Source organism: Stegastes partitus, unplaced genomic scaffold, assembly GCF_000690725.1.
Source record: "Stegastes partitus isolate 25-593 unplaced genomic scaffold, Stegastes_partitus-1.0.2 Scaffold400, whole genome shotgun sequence".
NCBI lineage: Eukaryota > Metazoa > Chordata > Actinopteri > Pomacentridae > Stegastes > Stegastes partitus.
The window spans coordinates 1-21,752 of record NW_007578131.1 but is presented as its reverse complement, the minus strand read 5'-3'; the positions used below and the strand labels follow the sequence as shown (position 1 = coordinate 21,752).

The 21,752-nt window shown below is 40.8% G+C and overlaps 3 protein-coding genes across 3 annotated transcripts; 2 read left to right on the top strand and 1 right to left on the bottom strand.

Moving 5' to 3' along the window:
• Window positions 1-1,597: 1,597 nt before the first annotated feature.
• Window positions 1,598-6,075, top strand: ppil3 (peptidylprolyl isomerase (cyclophilin)-like 3). Its single transcript, XM_008285389.1, has 7 exons — window positions 1,598-1,635; window positions 1,899-1,973; window positions 3,435-3,528; window positions 3,613-3,680; window positions 3,771-3,889; window positions 4,019-4,715; window positions 4,751-6,075. Exons 1-6 carry the CDS (start codon window positions 1,633-1,635, stop codon window positions 4,143-4,145), a joined length of 486 nt encoding a protein of 161 aa, XP_008283611.1. The 5' UTR covers window positions 1,598-1,632; the 3' UTR covers window positions 4,146-4,715; window positions 4,751-6,075.
• A 148-nt stretch (window positions 6,076-6,223) lies between these two features.
• On the top strand, window positions 6,224-12,839 carry LOC103359842 (carbonyl reductase [NADPH] 2). Its single transcript, XM_008285388.1, has 8 exons — window positions 6,224-6,311; window positions 6,432-6,602; window positions 7,444-7,622; window positions 9,991-10,084; window positions 10,188-10,257; window positions 10,338-10,374; window positions 10,533-10,596; window positions 12,637-12,839. Exons 1-8 carry the CDS (start codon window positions 6,288-6,290, stop codon window positions 12,793-12,795), a joined length of 798 nt encoding a protein of 265 aa, XP_008283610.1. The 5' UTR covers window positions 6,224-6,287; the 3' UTR covers window positions 12,796-12,839.
• A 188-nt stretch (window positions 12,840-13,027) lies between these two features.
• LOC103359849 (collagen alpha-1(XXVII) chain B-like) lies at window positions 13,028-20,895 on the bottom strand (the record flags this gene model as incomplete). Its single annotated transcript, XM_008285396.1, has 11 exons — window positions 13,028-14,533; window positions 16,606-16,824; window positions 17,748-17,857; window positions 17,941-18,109; window positions 18,288-18,353; window positions 18,450-18,476; window positions 19,726-19,761; window positions 19,906-19,923; window positions 20,475-20,510; window positions 20,613-20,666; window positions 20,833-20,895. Coding segments are annotated over 11 exons (945 nt in total), but the record flags the coding sequence as incomplete, so codon positions are not given.
• Between the last annotated feature and the right edge of the window lie 857 nt (window positions 20,896-21,752).

Genomic DNA, 21,752 nt, shown 5'->3' with positions numbered 1-21,752 from the left:
CTGGTCAGTGTGGTGGTTAAAATGTTTTGTTTTGGTCATTTGGAAGTTCTCTGGCGTCTTGCAGAACAACACCAGTTGCTGGATCATCTCCTGCAGTTTTATTTAGGACAATGCACCAGTTAATTTCTACTGACATGATAACAGAGGCGTCCTTCACTACCAAATGTCTCGGCGCCATCTTGTCAGTCTGGACTATTGTTATCTCTCTTTTATGCTTTTTGTATTCTTAAATAAAGTACCTATGTCGAATGAATAACTCCTAAGGCAAATCTGGTCGTACAAAATAATAAACAAATTTGTGCATCAAATGTTTACATTTATACACACGTCATCCCATACATCCCTAACTTTTTGCTGACAAATGTTTGTTTTTTTACATAAGCATGAATAACTTTAAAAAGTTAAAAACCTTGGTTAATGATCTGTCACTGTGATCCTGTCTGACAGCAATCCAAAGTAATGTGATATATGGCATATTAATCTACTAGTCAAGATTTATCCATTCCAGTCTCAGCAGGATATTTGCAGCAGTGAAACTGAGTGTATGGATGTTTTCTTTACCTATGTATAGATCATGACCTCTAATTATTAAAGTAAGTAACAAATATAGTTGCAGGAGCAATAAAAACACATTTAACACTTTTGTTTTAAGTTACTGTAGGTAAAAAAGAAAAATAAGCTCTCATTTAATTATGGACGTGGAGTTATTTGTGTGTTTTGTCGACAACTCAGACAGCAGATTTGGTCTGATGTTTATTAATAATATGATTTTTATAAATGTATTTCTCTATTGACATATAATAGTATGGGACTATATGGGTAAGCTTTTTCTCTTGAGATATCTAAAATATCAGTCACCAAGATAACTATTAAATATATGAAAACAAGTGTTTCCAATGGATGCATTTACATATGATTATAATGATGTAAATTATATAAAAAAGGCTAATAATAAGGCATGCAGATTGAGAACTAGGGATCTAGCAACCTGCACTTAATGTGACATGAATGTGGAATATGGACTAAGGTCAGAAAGAAAATGGGGTGACTTTTCTTTGCCTGGAGGACAATGTCTCACATTTTACAATAAAATAAACTGAAAATGGTGCAATTATCTGGCTACAGTCTACAGACAGCTGGAGACTGAGGGGACTTGGGGGTTAAGAGCCAACAAAGTCATTTTTAAACCAAAATAATACGTGTGCACAGAATCAAAATCACTTTGTTAATCCCAGAGGGGAAATTCTTACATTACAGTTACTCCCATTTAAAGCCTTGGAAATATGTAAAACAATACAAAATATATATGGATAAGCACAAGTAGAAAAATATGTCATATTATAGCTTTGCATAGGTCAGAGAAGTATAAGCATACACTGTATTTCACATTATAGGTGACCAAACAAACTCAAAGTCTGTAAAGGGCTTTTTTCTATATCAGGGACCTACTACAAAACAACTCAAAGATCTACACAACCTTTAAAAAAAAAAAAAATAAATAAATAACAAGCAAATCCAGTTTCCTTTTGACGTTTAAATGTCTATGAATTCCATGCGGAACCTTTCAGCGGGTAACTTTCTGCACACGGACATGTTTCTCCGACGCACTTGGTCACAGACGCAACGTTTGAAATGGTAAATTTCATTGTAGAAATTTCCAATACGTTATTGTCGAAAATAAATCAATTAAAGAGCTCGAAAAGTTAATAAATAATGTCGTGGTTTAACGAGGCTAATGTAGATACGAGCCGGTTTGCTAACTGCGTTTGTTTAGTGGCGTTTTTTACTGGTTTGCTTCAACAGACTAAGCTAGCAGCCAGGACTGAACTATACTGCGCCTCTTTAAAGTGAATGTTAACAATTTAACGATGTGTTTTTTTTCCTTTGTAAATGTCCAGGCTGTCACTCTTCACACAGATCTAGGAGAAATTAAAATCGAGTTGTTCTGTGAGCGCACTCCAAGAGCGTGTGAGGTGAGTTTCCTTCTGCCTTTAACGACTTTTAGCTGATCTATATGTTGTTTTCATGATGTGAAAATCAGCTAGCAGAGACTTTAAACTTCTTGATGTGCGTTAATGTACGTTGTGTGGGTTCTGGAATTGAAAAAACTGGGTAATTTGAGGTCCTATGTGTTTGTGTCTGCTGATAGAGGTTTCCCTATGGAGGCTTCACTATGTAAGAAACAACCACATCACTTTAGCAATAATCACACAGTGTTAGAATTCAGATCCTTTGCTTTGATAAAACTTTTACTACAGCAACGTAGAAGTACTCTATAACAGCTAAATATTCTGCATGAATAATCCCACATTCAGTCTATGCGTTACATTAATGCACAGCTCTTCAAATAGCCTTATTATCATCCTTTGCACATCTCAAGCTGTTGACACCATCAGCTGCGTCGTCTTGCACATTCTCAGGCAAATAATTTGCACATTCCTGCACACTGTCAACATTTCTGTTACTTTATATTACTTTTATACTTCTCTGGACGTGCTACACCTGCTGTGGTGACTCTCACTGTCTACTGATTTATAAAACTTGCCTTTTATTCTTTTATTCATCTTCAAAAAAATGGCTACATGTTGGTGTGTACTGTAGTGCACGAATACACACAGTGAGATTCCTTGTGTGTGAAAACTTACTTGGCAATGAAACAGATTCTTATTCCTATTGAACACAAAACTCTTTACAGCAAAATGAAGTTAAAAGATTGACGTTGAAGTTGTGGTTTGACCCCTCTGATATCCATCCATCCATTATCTATACACCGCTTAATCCTCACTAGGGTCGCTGGAGTCTATCCCAGCTGACTTAGGGTGAAGGCAGGAGACACCCTGGACAGGTCACCAGTCTATCACAGGGCTACACTTAGAGACAGACAACCAAGCACACTCACATTCACACCTACAGACAATTTAGAATCACCAATTAACCTCAACATGTTTTTGGACTGTGTGGGAGGAAGCCGGAGAACCCACACTGCACGGGGAGAACATGCAAACTCCACGCAGAAAGATTCCGGTGCAACTGGCAACCTTCTTGCTGCGAGGCAACAGTGCTAACCAACTGCGCCACCCTGCAGCCCCCCCTCTGATATATTATTTTAAATTATATCAGATTATGGACTACTTTATATGAGGGCGAAACGATTAAAAATCATATAAAGCAGACTTAAAAGCCTCAGTTCAATATTTGTTGTGTAAATACTGTATAAAGTACAACATTTCCCTCTGAGATGTAGTGGAGCTGAACTACAAAGTAGTATATAATGGAATTGCTCGAGAGAAAAAAAAAGTGCAAGTACCTCAAAATTATACTTAAACACAGTACTTGAATAAATGTACTCCACCACTGTATCATCATTGTTTTGGTTTTAACTGTAGTTTGTTGCCGTGTGGGAGACTCACAGACCCCGAAATTTTATTTTCCAGAACTTTCTTGCTCTGTGTGCCAGCGGGTTCTACAATGGTTCCATCTTCCACAGAAACATTAAAGGCTTCATGGTTCAGACTGGAGACCCGACAGGTATGAGGCTGTTCTTGCATCTGATCAGTACCTGAAATGTCAAAATTCACGTTTACTTCCTGTTCATTTTATGAATCGATCCAGGCACGGGTAAAGGAGGAACAAGCATATGGGGTCGCAAATTCGAAGATGAGTTCAGTGAACACTTGAAAGTGAGTAAACTCTTGAGGTAGTAGGCCTAAGTTTTATCTAAATAGATTCTCAGGAGCCAGTGCTGACCTTTGTGTTCCCATTTCTTTCAGCATAACGTAAGAGGAGTGGTCTCAATGGCCAACAACGGCCCAAACACGAATGGCTCCCAGTTTTTCTTCACGTACGCCAAACAGCCTCATCTGGACATGAAGTACACCGCCTTCGGAAAGTACGTAACTTACACCTGCCAGTGAAAAGATGTATGATTACATGAGATGGCATCACAGAGAACAGAACTGATGGGAACCTCAGTTAATTTTATGCTGTTTGCTGACATCTCCCTCTCTGTAACATGCAGGATTATCGATGGCTTGGAAACACTGGACGAACTGGAGAAGCTGCCCGTGAATGAGAAGACGTTCCGACCGCTGACTGAAACCCGCATAAAAGATGTGACCATTCATGCTAACCCTTTTGCTGGGTAGCTGACTTCAGAAATACAGAAAGGCCTTTAATGCAGACGTGGACCCTGGTATTTCCTATAAGTCAGTTTATACAGCGCGGGGAGCCTTGCCAAAGTTAAAACGGATAACTTGTCAGAGGGTAGAAATTGAAGAGAAAACCACCCAGACATTGATGGTTGACAGCGTACTGACTGTGAAGCGGCAAAGTGCTGAGTTGTCTTTAACAAAATTCATGTTTGATACATCAGCTTCTCCAAGTAGGAATGATATCACAGAGTTGAATTTTACTGTCACTGTCCCTGAAGTGGTGCCAGATTTTGTAACGTAAAGCGACAGTGCGGGACTTTAACTTATAAATGAACGTCCATTACATTCAACCCCGTTCCCAGTGAGTTCACACAACACTGACTAAGCTTATCGGTACAAGTAAATCTCTCTGTATTTGGCAGTATATTGGAGTTTTGAATTATGTGTCTGGCAACGTTTATGCACTGGCGCACCAGTTGCAAAACATTTCACGTCAACCAGCAATGACTGGCTGGGAGCAAATGTAGCGACGAAGATCGACAAGGTTACAGCAACTGAGAAACGTTTGTGATGCTCCAAATGAGAAAGAAACTTGGAAGGATTACAGTCTAAAAAAGGACGGGATCGTCAGTGAGGCTTACGTCATGAACACGCTTGAGAGTGTCTTTGTGTTTACTCACTGTCAAAAGAGAGAAAAGTGCCGCCCTGCAGGTTTAATGTATAATTCAGGGGGAATCGTTGACTGTAAATAAAAGATGGATGTTGCCATCATGATGTCACCCCTTGTGGAGTACCATTCTGAAGCCTAGAGTTTGAATTTGGCCACCCCAGATTGGTCTTTTTAAACCAGATGTAATGAGCAAATTGTGCATCTGATTGAGAACTCAAAAACATCATGCACGCTGATACAGTAGCAACCTGTCAATCACAAGGTAGCCCCGCCTTTAAGCATACATTACCTACTTGCCTGTTTTACTTTAAACAAAACCATCACACCGCATTGAGGAGGATATGAAAGCATTGATGGAGATCTGAAAAATGTTCACTGAGGTATCAAATCACAGCAGAAGTCCCATAGACTTCTATACAATTTGACTTCTTAGGAGTCGCCCCCTGCTGCCTCTTAGAAAGAATGCAGGTTTGAGCCACTTCGTCTGACTCCTTGATTGTAGACTGCAGGGTTAAACCTGCCTCTGGCCATGCATTTCACCCAACGTTCTCCTTCCCTTACCCTAACCACATGTTATTGTTTTCAAAATTATCCTGCTACAGAAAATCACAACAACCTCGAGGATAATTCTGCAGAAGGTTTGGCTCATGAGATAAAGCAGCCTTGCTATTTTTATTTCTAATTTTAGGTGAATTATGAATTCTAGTGACAGCACTTGGCTCCTTGCGTGCAAATGTTCTACGAAATGCCCTCTCACTGTTTAAATGGGACACCATTCCTGCATCCTGGGCTTAGCACCGCCGAAGACGATGTAATCAGTTTAACGAAATACAGACAAGCCAGAAGTCCTTTTTTCCCCCTTTGTAGCAAAATGATGAAGAGATGCAGCCAGACCATTCTTTACAGTGCTAGATAATGAATACTCTGATTGTGTGAAACTATTTTTTTTTTTACATTGATTTGACTTTTCAGACTCTGACGCTTCATCCATCTTTTATATAGTCTACTGGACGAGAATGCTTCCTCTATTTTGTTGCTGCAAATGATAAATAAAATGGCTAGTATCCTCTTTAAGCATATTTTGAAGTGACAAAGCCTCCATCATAAAGTTTAGATTGTCCAAAGGAACACCTTTCTATGTGTCCACAACTCAGTCCAGGAAGAAACCACGTCTGTCATTGTGCAACACTTCTGTTTTTCTCTTGTAAATAAATTGCCAGTGTTTTGTACTAAATAAAACTTTTATAATCGCTATATTTTGCACCCTTTTTGTATCATTTAAAGATACTTAGTTCATGCAAAGACACGTATTTTGAAATGTCTCCTGTTGTCCCGGAGCAGAGCCGTGTTGTAGTCCTATCCATATGGACTACAAATGAGAGCAGGGATTGACGTCATCAGTAGTGGACAAAGCATGGTTGTAGGAAGTTCATGCTAAGTACATATATGCAAACGGGGCAGAAATCATGGCCTCAGTCGATGCATTTAAAGTATGTTTGCGTGTATTTTGTAGTCACTTCTAGTCTAGTGTGAACCAAATAGTCAATCCATGCTTGTTAAGGTATCGTTTTGACATATGATGGATTTCTTCATTGGTTTGTGCATTTTAGGTGTCTTCCCTGAAGGGGAAAGTGACCCTGATAACGGGTGCCAGCTCGGGCATCGGTGCAGGTACGAGCGTCCTGTTCGCCAAACTCGGAGCTCTGCTGGCGCTGAACGGCCGCGACGTGGAAAACCTGCAGAAGATCGCCAAGCAGTGCACCGAGTGTGGAGCTGCACAGGTACACACCAGTACAGTTTGACTAAGAGTTTAAAAGGTGTGCCGATATGTTGACACTGTGGCAAAATGTACTTAAATGTAGTTGTTTTTCGTGTGAGTTTGATTATGTAATGATGTTAAGGTGAGACACTTTAAATTTGTGCTTTTTTGAATGGAGTTTGGTGTGGCAGATGAGTCCTATTGTTGAAGTGGGGCAACTTAACCCTACACATTTCCTCACTGTGGGATCAAAAAAGACTTATTGTGTCATATGCAGCATATATATCTAGATATATATATATGTATAGATATATATAAAAAGTGTGCAACATCACTGCAATAACACCAGTGTATTATGAATATTTTATACGTTTTAAAGACTGTACAATGCATTATAAATGTATTTTTACATCTTCAAAAATCTGTGCGAAAACAATAAAATCTGTGCAATATTCTATGTTTTTCTACATATAGAATAACGCTGTGAAATGTAATCATTTTGCACATTTGGAGGAATCTGTGCAAAACATGAGTTTCTACACATGAAAGAATCTGTACAATATCAACAGTACATGATTTTTTTTTTCTATTTTATTTCTCTACTAATGTCCCAACATTTTTGTACTTCTCCCCTTTATTGATATAACACAAAACATTTCCTCGCTGTTAAGTTAATAGAGGCTTATTTTATCTTATAACATAAGTAGTGGCCTTTTTTAAAAAATATATATATATATCATTCAGACATTACAGCTTTTAAAAAGGGGATTTTTTTTCTCTAGTTGTTTAGTTTAGCATGACTAACTTAATGCCACCTGTACTGAATTACGTTTGAAGTCATTGCTTCATGCATCACTGTGCAGCCGTTGCTTGTTCCTGGAGACCTGACCGACGAGGAGACGGTGAAGAAGACAGTGGAGCAAACCATCGCTCACTTCGGCCGGCTGGATGTTCTGGTCAACAGCGCTGGGATCCTGGCGATGGGCAGCATCGAGACAACGGACCTGGCTCAGTACGACAGAGTCATGAACATCAACGTCAGGTAGGAGGTCACACACCTGCTGCTGCTCATACAGCAGTGCATCTTGGGAGTTAGCTGGCTATAAACATGTTTGGATGGACGAAGAGGGCCAGGAGAAATACGGCATCGTGCATACATATCTGTTCTTAGGAATGAGTAGAAGAATCAGCCCTTTCTTCAAAGTTAAACAGAATTATGAAGAAAATCCCACTTTGTGCACCTTTTGTTTGAGGACGCCTTTTACATTTTTTAAAGAGAAGATAGAACTTCATTATCCCAAAGCAAATTCTTGTGCCAGATATTGCTCAGAAAACATTGCAGTAAAATGAGGATAAATGTCACCTTTAATAGAAAAGCAATCAGAGATAACTATGATATATTACTCAGACTGATATGTCAGATGCTAATAAGACCGTAATAGTGCGAATGATTTTGACATTTTTGTTCAGTTTAAAGAATCCAATGTTTCAGCTGCTTTTCCTGCAGAAAGGGGAGGAGTTGTACAGTTAGATGGTAGAAAAGGCTGCACGTCTGTGGTCTCAGTCTGTGGTTAAAGGTGCTCTGATGTGACACCAGTGTGGTTTGTAGGGGATGAGCGCTGTTGTCCATAACCTTGAGTAGTTTCCTCAGAGTCCTCCTGGGAGACTCCAGCTCCACTTCAACGACTCAACCAGCTTTCCTGATAATCACCACAGCAAACTAAATACCACATCAAAATGAAACCAAATACAACAACTTAAAGCCTTGTGGAATGCAAAAAAAGAGATTAAAGTGTACTGACATCAAAAGTTGGCATTTTATGCAAGAGAGAAAAGAAAGGAAGTAAAAAGGATTTAATATACCCTTTTCATTTGTCTCTTGCATATATGTCACCCCAGTTAAATGCTAACTTCTTATCTCATTTTCAATTAACCTTTTCTGCCATTCATATATTTTTAATGCCACTATTTCAGCTCAGGATCTGTGACGCTCATCTGGCTCACCGATAACTTATTTTTAGCTGAAAATACTCTGCAGATGCATCATGTGTTGGTGTTTCATTAACCTGCGGTAAATACTTGTTTCCTCGTTGTCGAGTGTGCTACAGTCCAAAAACATGCTGAGGTTCATTGGTGATTCTAAATTGCCCATAGGTGAATGTGAGTGTGCTTGGTTGTCTGTCTCTAAGTGTAGCCCTGTGATAGACTGGTGACCTGTCCAGGGTGTCCCCTGCCTTCGCCCTGAGTCAGGACCCTAGTGAGGATTAAATGGTGTATAGATAATGGATGGATGGACCAAAAATTGAGATATTGACCCGTAATCTAACTGTGCTACTGTTATTATACAAAGTCCGGCCTGACTGTGTCGACATATAGATGAGCTTGGTTGACGTTTTAGTGTAAATGTTTTTCTCTCTCTTCATAAACTAAGCCAATCTATTCACTTACTGAAGGCACATCCTTTCTGAGCCACTACCTGGTCAAATGTCTTTTTCTTTTTTCTTTTTTTTTGCGGGCCACTAATACCGTTCTCAGCAGGTATTTATCTTGGTCTGCCCGTTGGAGCGCTTCCAGGTCACAGAGATGCATTAGTCGGATGTCAAGTGTAATTTTCATCCCAGAAACTGCCTCCTGGATGCTGCGATCATTTTCTGTAGAACGGAGCCAAAGAGAGGCGAATCTGAAAAATGTCAGCGGGGTCAGAAAAATGACATTTTGAATGTTATTTGAATTCTTGTAAACAGCTTAAATGTTCAATACAGAGAGATAAATCGTGGCATAAAAGGATAGATGTTTTATTTGGTTATTTAAGCAATAAGGAAATATTGTTTGCTGCTTTATGTCCACAGTATGTGCATGCTTGCTTTGCTAAATGTCAATATAACCATTATTACACTGTATGGATACAGTAGATGTAATTGAAAGTCATTGATTGTTTTTAGGGACACGGCGTCCTTTCGAAGCAGAATATGAATTTTTATAGTACCCATAATCTACTGTGGGACTGGCCACTGCATTTATCACTGCATTAAATCAGTTTGTGCAGTAAACAAAGGCAAACATTTAAACAAAACTGTACAAGGGGGGGAAAGAAAGAAAGAAAAAAAAAAAAGAAAGCCTGCTGTGCTCACCCACAGATTTCTCTGCAGAGGACATCAGCCCACGCCGCCGTAAATCCACAGGAACATTAGTCCAGCGGCACCGCTCAGCAGCCAGCTGATCTAAATGTCGCAGGATGAATGCGTGGTCGTTGGTGTGATGCTGCTGTTATCGCACTGGTGGATCCCATCGCAGTTGTTAGGATGGAACCGTCTTTTACAGCCTTCAGAAGACAGTTGATAAAGTCATAACTTTATCTTCACAAGTGTATTTTTTGTCATTTTTATGTGAACCTGTGTTTCATGTTGCAGATCTGTGTATCACCTGACTCAACAGTGTGTGCCACATCTGATCGAGACCAAAGGCTCCATCGTCAACGTATCCAGCGTCAATGGACAGAGATCGGTGAGTGTTATGCATCTGGACTCTATATTTCAGCAGCACAGTCCACGTGTAGTGTGTTTTTTTAGATACTGTATATTAAGAGGTGTGATTTCTCTCTCTGCAGTTCCCTGGTGTTTTGGCTTATTGCATGTCCAAGTCAGCCATTGACCAGTTCACACGTTGTATAGCACTTGGTGAGTTGAGCCATTTTATCCTGTCAAAGTTCAAAAGAGCACTTTAGCACAAAATATCACCCACCTGCTTTTTATTTCAGAGCTGGCGTCAAAGCAAGTCCGAGTGAACTCTGTCTGGTACGTGAAATAAACATTTTATAGCTGCACGAGTTCACGTTCACATTCCTCCTCATTCTTTATGTAGTTTATGTGCCATTTGATGTGATGGTGACTGATGGCGTTGAGGCGGAGGGTTTCTTTTGTACTGTTTCATATTACTGGTTTTATCCCTCCAGTCCTGGTGTGATCATCACAGACGTCCACAAGAGAGCAGGGCTGGATGAGGAGCAGTACGCTCAGGTAACACATCAGGATAATGTATGTTGACACTTTATGTGCAGGAAAGCTGTGGCATCTTGGTCATTCATTTTAAAAGTCTCATATAGTGGACATCTCTTTTTATTGTGGTTGTTGGTAAAAACCTTAATATACAGAGACATTTTCTACTGCCATCCCCACAACTAGATAGCATCCCAACTTACAAGCCCATCATAACTTTCCTGAGCTGTTTGCCAACTTATAAATCAATAGCCGTCTACTCAGACTTTGTATGATCCCTTCTTTCTAAGGCTGCTTCTGCTAACTCTAAAATGCCTTAACCACGAGCAAAACACACCAAATGTTCTGCTGTTGGCTGCAAGAGTGAACAAAAAAGTTTTTGTGCACTCCCAGCATCTGAGGAACTGAACATCTAGTGGATCACTTGATGGCAATGCAACCACAACAATCCTTATTGTTCGTGTGTTGTGCTGCTAATAGAATAGAATAGAATGCTTTTTATTGTCATCATACACAAAGTACAACAAAATTAAAATGTGGCTATCATTACTATTAGCTCTGGTCAGACAGTGTTTATGTCTGTTGGCTTCTCTCCTGCTCTCTGTGCACACACATATGCTGCCTTTTCATACAACTGACTTTGCAATAAATCTGTTTTTATTTCCTTGTTTTACTCATTTTGTTGTCAGGCAACAAGGCGAGTGTGAAACTGACTGAAAGCACCACTTTAAGACGACATGTTAACAGACTGTCACTTCAGAGCTACTCCCAAACTGCACCAATAAAGTGCTGTTTTTCATTATCTAACACACTCGTCATACACTTGATTTCTAAATGAATAGCTGAGCTCTGAATTCAGCTGTGATCTCTCAGAGAGATGGCTAGAAGCGATGGAAAGTACTCAGGGCTGTACTATGAAGCGAGATGAGTGGGTTAGCGAGGTTTGTTGAGCTTCAAGTCAGAGTTTTCAGTGTTATGAAGGTGGCTCTCTGTTTACTGCTAGATCTCCATGGTAACTGATGCTGTGGTGCTAACCTGATCAGGTTATGTTCAGAGTTTAGTTGGCGATGCAGAAATCACATAAATAAGTCCATTTGCTCTGCTGGTGCTGCAGCTGATAGAACACTGATGAGAAAATGGATTATTCTGCTGGTATTTATTACAGAGAATATTCAATCAATAACTTTAATTTCACTTTGATTTGGCCAAAAAAACTAAAGAGATATCCTGCATTCTGGGACTGTGTCAGACCTAAATTCACTTCAATACAAGATCATATTTAAATATATTAAGTTTAACTTAAGCTGGCAGTTGGAAATAATCGGCTGCACCGGTAAAATATTCTATATCAACATGTTTAACAGTTTTCTACCAGCATTTCTGTCTTGCACCATTTGCAGTAGCGCTGCTTTTTACCGTCGTAAATCTTTATGTTCCTCAGTGCTCTCCATGAAAACAACATGTTGACTGAAGCAGCTGCACACGATCGATTCATTTGGTTCAGAAGAAGAGTCATGTGACGTGGCGTTAAACACCATTTTTATGTGAACGCGCTCAGAGTGAAGCAGAAAGTCTGAGCTGACAAAGATGATAACCACCTTCATACTCATTAGCCCTGATTGCGGCTTTAATTTTTACACAAAGAAAGCCCGGCTATGTCAAACTTGCTTCGTATTACAGCCCTCTGGTCTCACACACTCATGCAGAGAGAGTCTTCTTCCTGAATGTTGGCGTGGACAACAGCAGCTCAGCTGTATTTAAAGCTACAGGCGCTAAAACAGCCTATTTAGAACATGGATAAAACCAGGAGTCATGCAGTCATGGTGAAATTACCCATTTCGAGCTAAAAAAAAAAAAAAAACACATTCTAAAGACGTGAAATTTCCACTAATTTTCTGAAAAGAGACGCAATATGGGATCATGATCTGTAAAAGCGAAATCATCCCAAACGTCTTGTTTTTATTTCTTCAGACAACTAGCAAATAAATCTAAACATACCCAAAGGATCATCTTTAATTTATTCATTTCTAATCCTTGTTCTGTCTTTTTTTTTGCCACCAGTTTCTTGCCAAGTGTAAGCAGACCCACGCTCTGGGACGGCCAGGCGAGGTGGACGAAGTGGCCCACAGCATCGCCTTCCTGGCATCTGACGCCGCCAGCTTCATCACCGGAGTCAACCTGCCCATCGATGGGGGTCGCCACGCTATGTGCCCGAGATAAATCAACATACGGAAATCTGCTAATATAGTACTTTCAAACTTCAAGTCTGCTTGTGTTTTTGTGTCGCACAAGGCTGCAGTCGGTTTGAACGACTCCCCGACAACACCGCTGTAGCAGGACTTAACATTTCCAGGTGTGAAATGAACAGAAGGAAGCTAAAATTAACTTTATTTCGTCACTTTATGTTTTTTTTTTCCTTCAAAAAAAGAAAACTGAAAGCTGCTTATCAACAGAGGTTTCAAGACTTTTATTGAATTACCTGCTGAGTCATCAAGACTTCATTCACGCTGTATAAAATGCCTGTACAGACCAAACACTGTGAGCTTGTGTACCGTGGTAGTTTAGTGTTGTGTAGTGTAAGAAATCCTCTGAGTTTACAGATTGGTGGGACCAACCATCCTTGCTGCATATTTTCGCCGTAATCTTTAAAGCTCCAAATCACCAAAAACATGAACTGAAAACACGACTTGGACGCCTGGTTTTTGAACTAATCAGAATTTTAAATAATCTTTAAATAGAATCCACCGATAATAAAAGGTTGCATAATTATACATTTACATTTTTGACAAAAAAAAAAACAAACTTAACTTATAGTGTCGGACTCGTACAAAGAATATTGAAAGTGTTAAAATAATACCTTGAAAATATAATTTAAGAAATCGTGGCCTGCATGCGTATTTTACAGTCTTCCCTTTTGAAGCACAGACGAGAGAGTTTATGGTTCGAGTGTCAACTGTTGCAGCACCGGGTGTCACCTCTGGATTTTATCGGGTGAAGGTGTGTTCGCCGTGAGATGAGAGGTGCAGTACGAGGTAGCATCTTGACACTTTTCTCAGTTCATACTGTCGAAATCTTAACAATGAAAAGCACCACACAGCAGTTGTTCGTGTGAAGATATAAACATGGCGTCTCTCAGCACTAGACAGTTCGTAGAGGCTCAAAAAAAAAAAAAGACTCGCCTGGAGACAGTACGTGTGTGTCTGAGGCACACTGTATACCTGAATGAGTGATTTGAAGTTGAAACCGTGTATCCCTAAAGACTGTGAAACAATGACTATTGCACTTTATATTACAATATACAGTACATATACATGTATAAATAATACTTAAAAAAAATTTAAAATAGGTGTTGTTGAATTTGCAGATGTAACTGTTCCATATTTCTGTACAGATCTCTTAAAAAACTTTTTTTTTTTCTTTGCCATCAGACCGTGAAGAAAATATGATACAACATGGTCCAAGAGATGAAAGAGTCGCTCATATTACTTCCTTCCAAAAGGGGCATCCAGCTCTCGAGCAAGTCTCTAAAAAAAAACACCAAAAAACAAAAAAAAAGGAGCTTATGATGATTGTTTTCCATAGGCTGATTAATGCCAGAAGTCTTATCTCTGCAATCCCAATGGTCCGTCTTTATCTGGCGCCCCTCCTGTTTCTGCAGTCCGAGCATATTTTGTGAAAAGAAAGTAGGGAGGGAGAGGTTTGTTGTTCCAGAAAAACCACAGGAGCGTCAGTCTCTCCTCCCAAAAAAAATCCAAAAATCTTCCACGCAGTCCCCCCTTTGAGGGAGTGTTCAGGCCCTTCCACAGGGCCGTTACAGGAAGCACACAGGTCCGACCTCCAGGTGATAGCGCGAGCCGGGCTCCGCAGTCGGCAGGTTGTACACGTCCACGACGGGGAGTAAGTTTGGGTCCTGGCTCTGGAAGATGAAGTGCGTCTGGTGCCAGCGTCCATCTTTGATCTGGAAGGTAGGATTGCATTATGTCACCGTGGCGTCGTCTTTCAGCTACATAGTTCTGCCTTCACCAAATAGAATCAACTGAGAACGGGAAATTAAATAGCAGCTTGGCTGATCTGAATAATGCACCAGTTATTCTGGATGATCCACAGACATCAGTGGGAGCAGCTTTCATTGGAGCTAATTTCTACTAAAGAAACCCAGAGACCTCTGATGATGAGGCCTGTGCGTTATCCAAAGTAACACGGCCGATGTTTATGGGAAAGCTCGTGCTGTTTGGTTTTTTGATGCTGGGATGCACTACATAGGGTTGAAAATATTAGAGCTACCATAGATACGACAGAGCCACTTCAAGATCACCCAGGATTTTTTTGACGACTACTTTTGCTGTACGTTTTCATATTATGCTTTACATTCCTTCTGATCCACATAAACAGTTGCTGTGTTTGTCCAGTCCAGTTATAATAAACTCCGCAGATCCTACAGAAAGGATGTGATATTTGCATTTACCCCTCATTATTCATTTTAAAATGCCATTTTCCGACACCATCCAGCTGCCGGCTGCGAGCACAGCTGCAGCCTCTCGGCCTGGCCGCGGCGGTGAAGCTGGATGTATGGTTATATTTCAGACTCTGGCTGCTGCCGTGGTTCAGTCTGTGCTTACTGTGGATGTGTCCGGCTGTTGCTATTTGTACCTGCAGCGTTTCTGTGACAGATGTGTTTGTTTATTCAGGAGTTCAGGAATACAGTAGCTTCAACACAACGCTCAGCCAGCAAAAACTGTCAGCGCCGCCGCCTGTAGTCAGAGTTAGAACCTTCAGAAGCGAATGTGTCACAAGTAGCAACAATGGCCACGGCCTCGGCTGCAGTGACAGCTATGTCATCTCAAGGCTGCAGCCGTACAGCGAGAGAGCTGCTGAACCAGCTGCTCTGGTTCTCTGTTTTTATTGCAGTGGTACAGACTAGTATCTGAGCAACCACAGCTGAGGGTGTGACTACTGGCTGTGTGTTAGTCACAGCCAGCAGCGGTCTATAGGCTGCATGACACCGTATCACCTCACAGCTCATACAGTTATACCTACAGAGAGAGTCGATGCATCCTCAGCTGTGTAGTTACAATTACACGTTCATAGTGTGAACACTGACTACTGCTGGCTGTGTGAGTGCAGTGATAGTCGAGCTGGCTGCTCCATAAACACATCTGGCAGACGTATCTATAGCCTCAGCTTCACCGTGCAGTCAGAGCAGCTGCAGCTGTGCTCGCAAACAGCAGCTGGACACTGTCGGCGATTTTAAGATGAATAATGCGCAATAAATGCATCGCGTAAAATCTCACACGTCTCTCCTTTCTGTCGAATCTGCAGCGTTTTCCCTGAGCAGGCTGTGTTTTATAAGCGGGCTGGACCAGCATGCCAACTGTTCATATGGATCAGAGGGAATGTAAAGCATCCTGCAGGGGAACAAGATTGAACAAATATTCTCACCGTGACCCTTTCAGTGCTCCATGAGGTACTTAGATGTAAGTGAGAAAATATGTTTCATTCGCAATGCAGGCGCTTTGCCTTGCTGAGCATAAAGACGGACTGGTTCTCTACAAATCTGGTCTAGCTGCCCCTCTGTAGCATGCACTAATCAATGCATTGTATATTGTTTGTTTAATCAGGATGCACGACTGTAAAAACACCAACTTGTGTTTTTGCGGGGAGTCGTTCACTGAGCTGCACGGATGCTCCAAGACATCTTTCCAGCACCGTAACTCCCTGTCACTGTTTTTACATTTCTTGCTGTGTGCACATTCAGTTAATACAGTCTGCATTATTTAATGGTTATACTCAGTGACGTCTCTTTAAACTTTGGACAGAGTAAAGCTCAGTTTCTAATCTTCATATTAAACTAACTGCCTGCTGGCTCCAGCTTCACACGTACAAAACGACACAAGTGTAACATTGATCAAGTTCAAGTAAATTTTCCAACATGCTGAACTCTTCCTTTTGAGGTTGTAGACACTGTGGACATTTTTGAAAAGATTGAGCATCGCATTGATTTTTCTGCCAGAAAGCAGCAAGAGTGCATACCCAGCAGTCGTCTCTGGGTATGAGCGGCTCCAGGAGGTCTCCTGCCTGAATCTTCTCCCCGCTCCAGGCCTTGAAGCTCACTGCTCTGGGTGAAGGTTGCAGGGAGGGTCCTGCTGCCCACACGGACGTGTTGAGGCAGTGGATGACGACGTGCTGCACAGCCTCCGTGCTCAAGAGGTGGATGAAGTTCATCTGGATGCGGCCCACTCCTATTTCCAGCTGTGAAGCAAGTGGATTTGTGTCAAGCTGTGTCAAGACGATGACAAAACGGCGTGAATGCCTAATGTTGTGTTTACCAGCCTATAGAGGGCCTCATTAGGCTTCATCCGCATTCTGATCATACATAAGGTTTGATTCTTTTGACCATAAATTTTGATGTTCATCCAGAATAACATATTCAGCACAACTGAAAAAAAATTGGCTCAGTCGAATTTTTTTTAATAATTTAGGTCCGTTTTAATGACAGTTCTTTTCACAAACATTCCTGATCAATAGTAATTTAAGAGTTAGTCTATGTAGCAGACGAACATGAACCCAATCAATTTGGAAGTTGATAACAGGTTCGAGTTCTGCAATGAATTTAAATAATATGCATCTGGATCACAGATTGTGCCTTAAGCATGACCAACTATTACAATCATTTCATTTGCGGTTTCTGCAGGAAACGGGTCGGTCCATACTTGTGTCATTGTGCACAATGTGCTGCTTTGTTGAAATATAACTCCAAAACAAAGGAATGAAGGGATGAAGGGCAATCGAAGCTTTAGTTGCCAACTGAGCGCACGTTTGATGGCGACTTGGCCAAGTCTGAAGACCAAATGGGACGCCTTGAGATTCACTGCTAGACTGATCCATCCAAATAAGCGCCAGAGTTTATCATATGGAGCCAGAAAATGAACAGCTGTGCTCCTTTATTTATCGCTTGACTGACATAATGCACACACATGGCTCATCTTAATCTCCGAGCTTTTTCGCTTCTTGAGGAATCCTTATTAAGACAACATGATGGGAAGAGTTTCCACAGAGACATAAACAATTGTGGATGTGATATTCATCCACTGTCTGCACAGTATGCATGTATTTACATTCTGCTGGCTCTTTTTGTCAAGATGAGGTGAATGGGTACAAATGCAGAGCCTAACCTTGGAGACTGTAACCGGTTTCAGGCAGGTCTGTCCTCCGCCGGTGAAGTTGCACGTCACCTCGATGGTGTCGGCAGCGCAGCCGAGGTTTGGATCAATCCAGTAAGTGCCTGTCAAAGAAGACAACCGATGTGATCAACCGAAACGCGGTCCATATGTGCACAGAAATGAGCTGTTTGAAATGCCTCCTCACCATCGTACATCCTCTGCTCGCAGTTGTAAAGGTCTCGGCAGATCCGGGCAGGATTGTCGCGGGTACCCAACGGGTTCTTAAGACTCTGGATCAGAGTGCTGAGATGCTGCAGGGTTTTAAAGATCTCTGTGCCCTGGTCCAGCATGGGCAGGTCCATGCTCTGGTAGTTCTGGTTTGAACACAATTATTGGCATAAGTTTTAGAAGTCTAATTTCTGTTACATTTTCTGAACTTTTGGTCAAAACTTTAGCGTTTTCTGCTACTGCAATGACCTAATTATTGTCAGTGAGGTGCAAGTTCTTCAAGCTTATCCAGAAATGTATATCAAGAATAGGATTAGGACTGACCTCTTGCCTCAGTACAGCATGGGAATCGATAATGACTTGAAAAGCAGCACCAAGAGCTTCATTTCTCTGCCAGAAAAAGACAACAAATCAGTAAGGTAACCATTTTTGTTCACACTTCATTCCAAAACACCCAGTTTAAAAAATCTGGAGAAACATACTTACAAGTAAAAGGGCAGAACTGGGAAGACCCTAGAAATAAACAGGAAAAGAACCTGTATTAACATAAATGTTCTTTTCCCTATTCTGTGTTTTTACCCACACAATGGAGCAGTTGTGTAAATCCTAATCTACACTGTCAGCGGTGATCAATTCCCACCCAATATGCAGATACTCGCAGACGTAGCCATGATTGCTCAGGAAATGAGGCATGAATGCACAGGAAATAAAGCATGTCAAATGCAGAAAAGAAGAGCCTCAAGCTGAAAGCTATTTGTTTTCAATTACAGTGGAAGAGGGGGGAAAAAAAGCAGGTCTAACTAGTTAGATTATCCTCAAAATAACACAATGTGCTCACAGTTAAACCGGCCTGTGGATGCACATGTGTGTATATTTTTCGATTTTCATCTGAAGTACAAGCTGCAACCAATTTTCTTCACAAAAACACATTCATCTGTCTGTAAATTCACCGAGAAACAACAGAAAAAACTGCCATTAGTGTAACCTAATCCTCACTTTCGAACCGCATTATTATAATTATGAAATTGCATTTGTACATTTTGATTTTTTTTTTAATAGGTAGTTGAGTCAAAACTTCGTCTGTTTGCTCTGAGTTTACTATTAGACTGCAAACCCCCTCTTCAGGACCAGACTCAGCAGTCTACCTGCATATAAAGTATAACGGACACTCTTTTGAGAACAGAAATGACCACATTCTGGAAAGAGAAGACATATTTTGAGAGAAGATTGAAGGAAGCCGCCTGTGTTAAACTGGAGTAGCCACTTATCAGGTACTTACAATGCAGTCTTGAGATGAAATGAAATGAAAATAAAATGAAAATGAAATGAAAAATACTTTATTTATCCCAGAAGGGAAATTCAATCTTGTAAAAGCTCACTTTTTAAAAAAAAAAATTCAATATAACATATATTATATACAACAATAATAATCATTCAGTCAGTCGGATTTGTTTTTTAAGGTGATGGCTGTTGGCAGGAAGGATCTGTCACCAGAAAGTTTCACCATCACTAACACCTTGATCACAACCATTCACGCCTCGATTCATGAGTCTCGGGTTCTTAACAAGCCTTTAAAATGTGATTGTGGAGGTGACTATATATATATCTGGGACTGACATACTGTCCTCATCTGAGAATCAACGACTGTAATTCACCTGCACGTTGCTGGAAAATGTGATTTTTTTTTTTACGCAAGTCTCGACTGAATTAGTAAAAATAAAAATGTCTTTTTTAAATATCTGTAAAATATACAAAAACTCACCGGTGGTCCAGGTGGTCCACGAGGGCCAGGAAATCCCTGGAAAAAAAAAAACAACCATCCCCACATTAGGTTTCAAATTATTTATAACTTGGCCTTGATAAAAGATGATATAGTTCCTTCATTTGTTCTCACACTGTGCAGAGAATAATGATGAAGCTACAGAGGTGAATAATTACTCACTCTTGGTCCTTGCAACCCCTGTTGGAGATGAGAGAAAATGGAACTTAATATTAATAAGTAGACAATCCCACAATTATAAAAATGAAAGCAGAGCAGATACTTCCACGTGATCACGGACAGCATAATGGCATCTTTGTGCTGCCAATCCAACACATGGTCTTTATCTACCATATTGTGTATTTCTATTGAATTTCCCTCCTGCTCCTTTGCAAGCCTACACTCAGAAATCTTATTTCCACACAGCAAATCCTATTTTCACACGGCAAAGCCCCATACATGAATGTTGGCGTTTTTCAAGAGTGAGGTTGTGAATTATGCCTGTGTACGAGCACTCAACAAACCTCTTAAAAAGCTTGAGATGAGCAAGCAGCCAACATTTATCACACTGACAGGATTTCCACAGCAGCTAAGTGTCACTGTGAGTGTAACAACAAACAGCGGAACACAATAGGAAATGAAAAGTGCTGGGGGCAAAAGGAGGCTGAGTGCTGTGCTGTCTCCATACTAAGTATCCTATTCTGTGCTCACAGTACAGACAGAAAAGGATTCATCAAAACAGCGCCACGCACCGTCTCCCCCCGACTTCCTTTGTCACCCTGGGGTCCCTGATGGAGAAAAAGAAGACAGAGGATCACTCCATCACTGCCAAAAAAGCACAGAGAAGTCACATAAAGCTTGGCAGATAGGATGAGATATGAGGTACATACAGGATGACCGCTGGGGCCAATGATGCCAACGGGGCCCAGAGCTCCCTCCATACCCTGGAAAGCAGAGGCGTGTTAGCGACCGAGGACACATATGATGGAGCATCTGATGAAGCAGTGCTTTATTTTTCATGCCAAGTGTGCAGTTTGTGAGCGCTGAGTGAACTGGCACCGGCTGAAATAGTGCGCCGAGTTGCCAAACTGCCATTAATCTTCATCTTACCATCAAACCTCGCGGTCCTTTTGGTCCCTGGATCCCTGCTGGGCCAATGTCTCCTGGAGGTCCCTGGAAACACACAAACATTTCACAGTTTTTTTAAAAAACAGAGGGTAAGAAATGGCAACGTAAAGGTTAAACTAGTAATAAGTAATCAATGACCTTTGCTGATGGCACTGAGTAGGATCTGTTACACTGACAGTCTCTGCGGTGGGGAAGTGGAAACCACCGGCGTAAAATGCTAAAGTGGCTGCAGGAGTGTCTTTAGTTGCAGTTCATTAGGTGGCAAATCTAAGAAAACTTCAAGTCCCAGTCCCATAACACATATAAATTACATACGCGTACTTTGCACTGACACAGCAAGTCATTTTATACTAACAAGAAATAATACGAGACCGTGAACCCACAAAGAGAAGTGCTTCTAAAAATGCTTCTCCTTTATCTCACTGCTTGCACTTTATTTCAATGGATTGCTGCTGTAAATTCGTATTATAATATAATATGTGCATCTAACACGCAAAAAAGTCAGACGGCTTAAGAAAATGTGTCAAATTATGTCACCTCACGAGAACACCCTGTCGGCGTCGCACCTACTCGGAATTAATACAGAGTAAAGTTGTGCTTGAAACAAACATCTTTCCTTGTGACTGGAGCTGTCAGTGTCGGTTTATCTTTTTGTTATTATTATGTGTTATTGATTTAGTGCGTGAAATGTAAAAAAAACAACAAAACAAAACAAAACCTGTGTAGTAATTGCAATTTTTTTAGAGTCTGAAATCCAAATGTAACAACACAGAAATGTTCTGTGGAAAATCTTCACATATTAAAAGTTACAGCTACATTTACACAAACATTTCCTGCTTAACGGCACATATGCAATCCACCCTGAAGTCGCTGTAAAATTATGTGGTTTGCCACAATAGCAC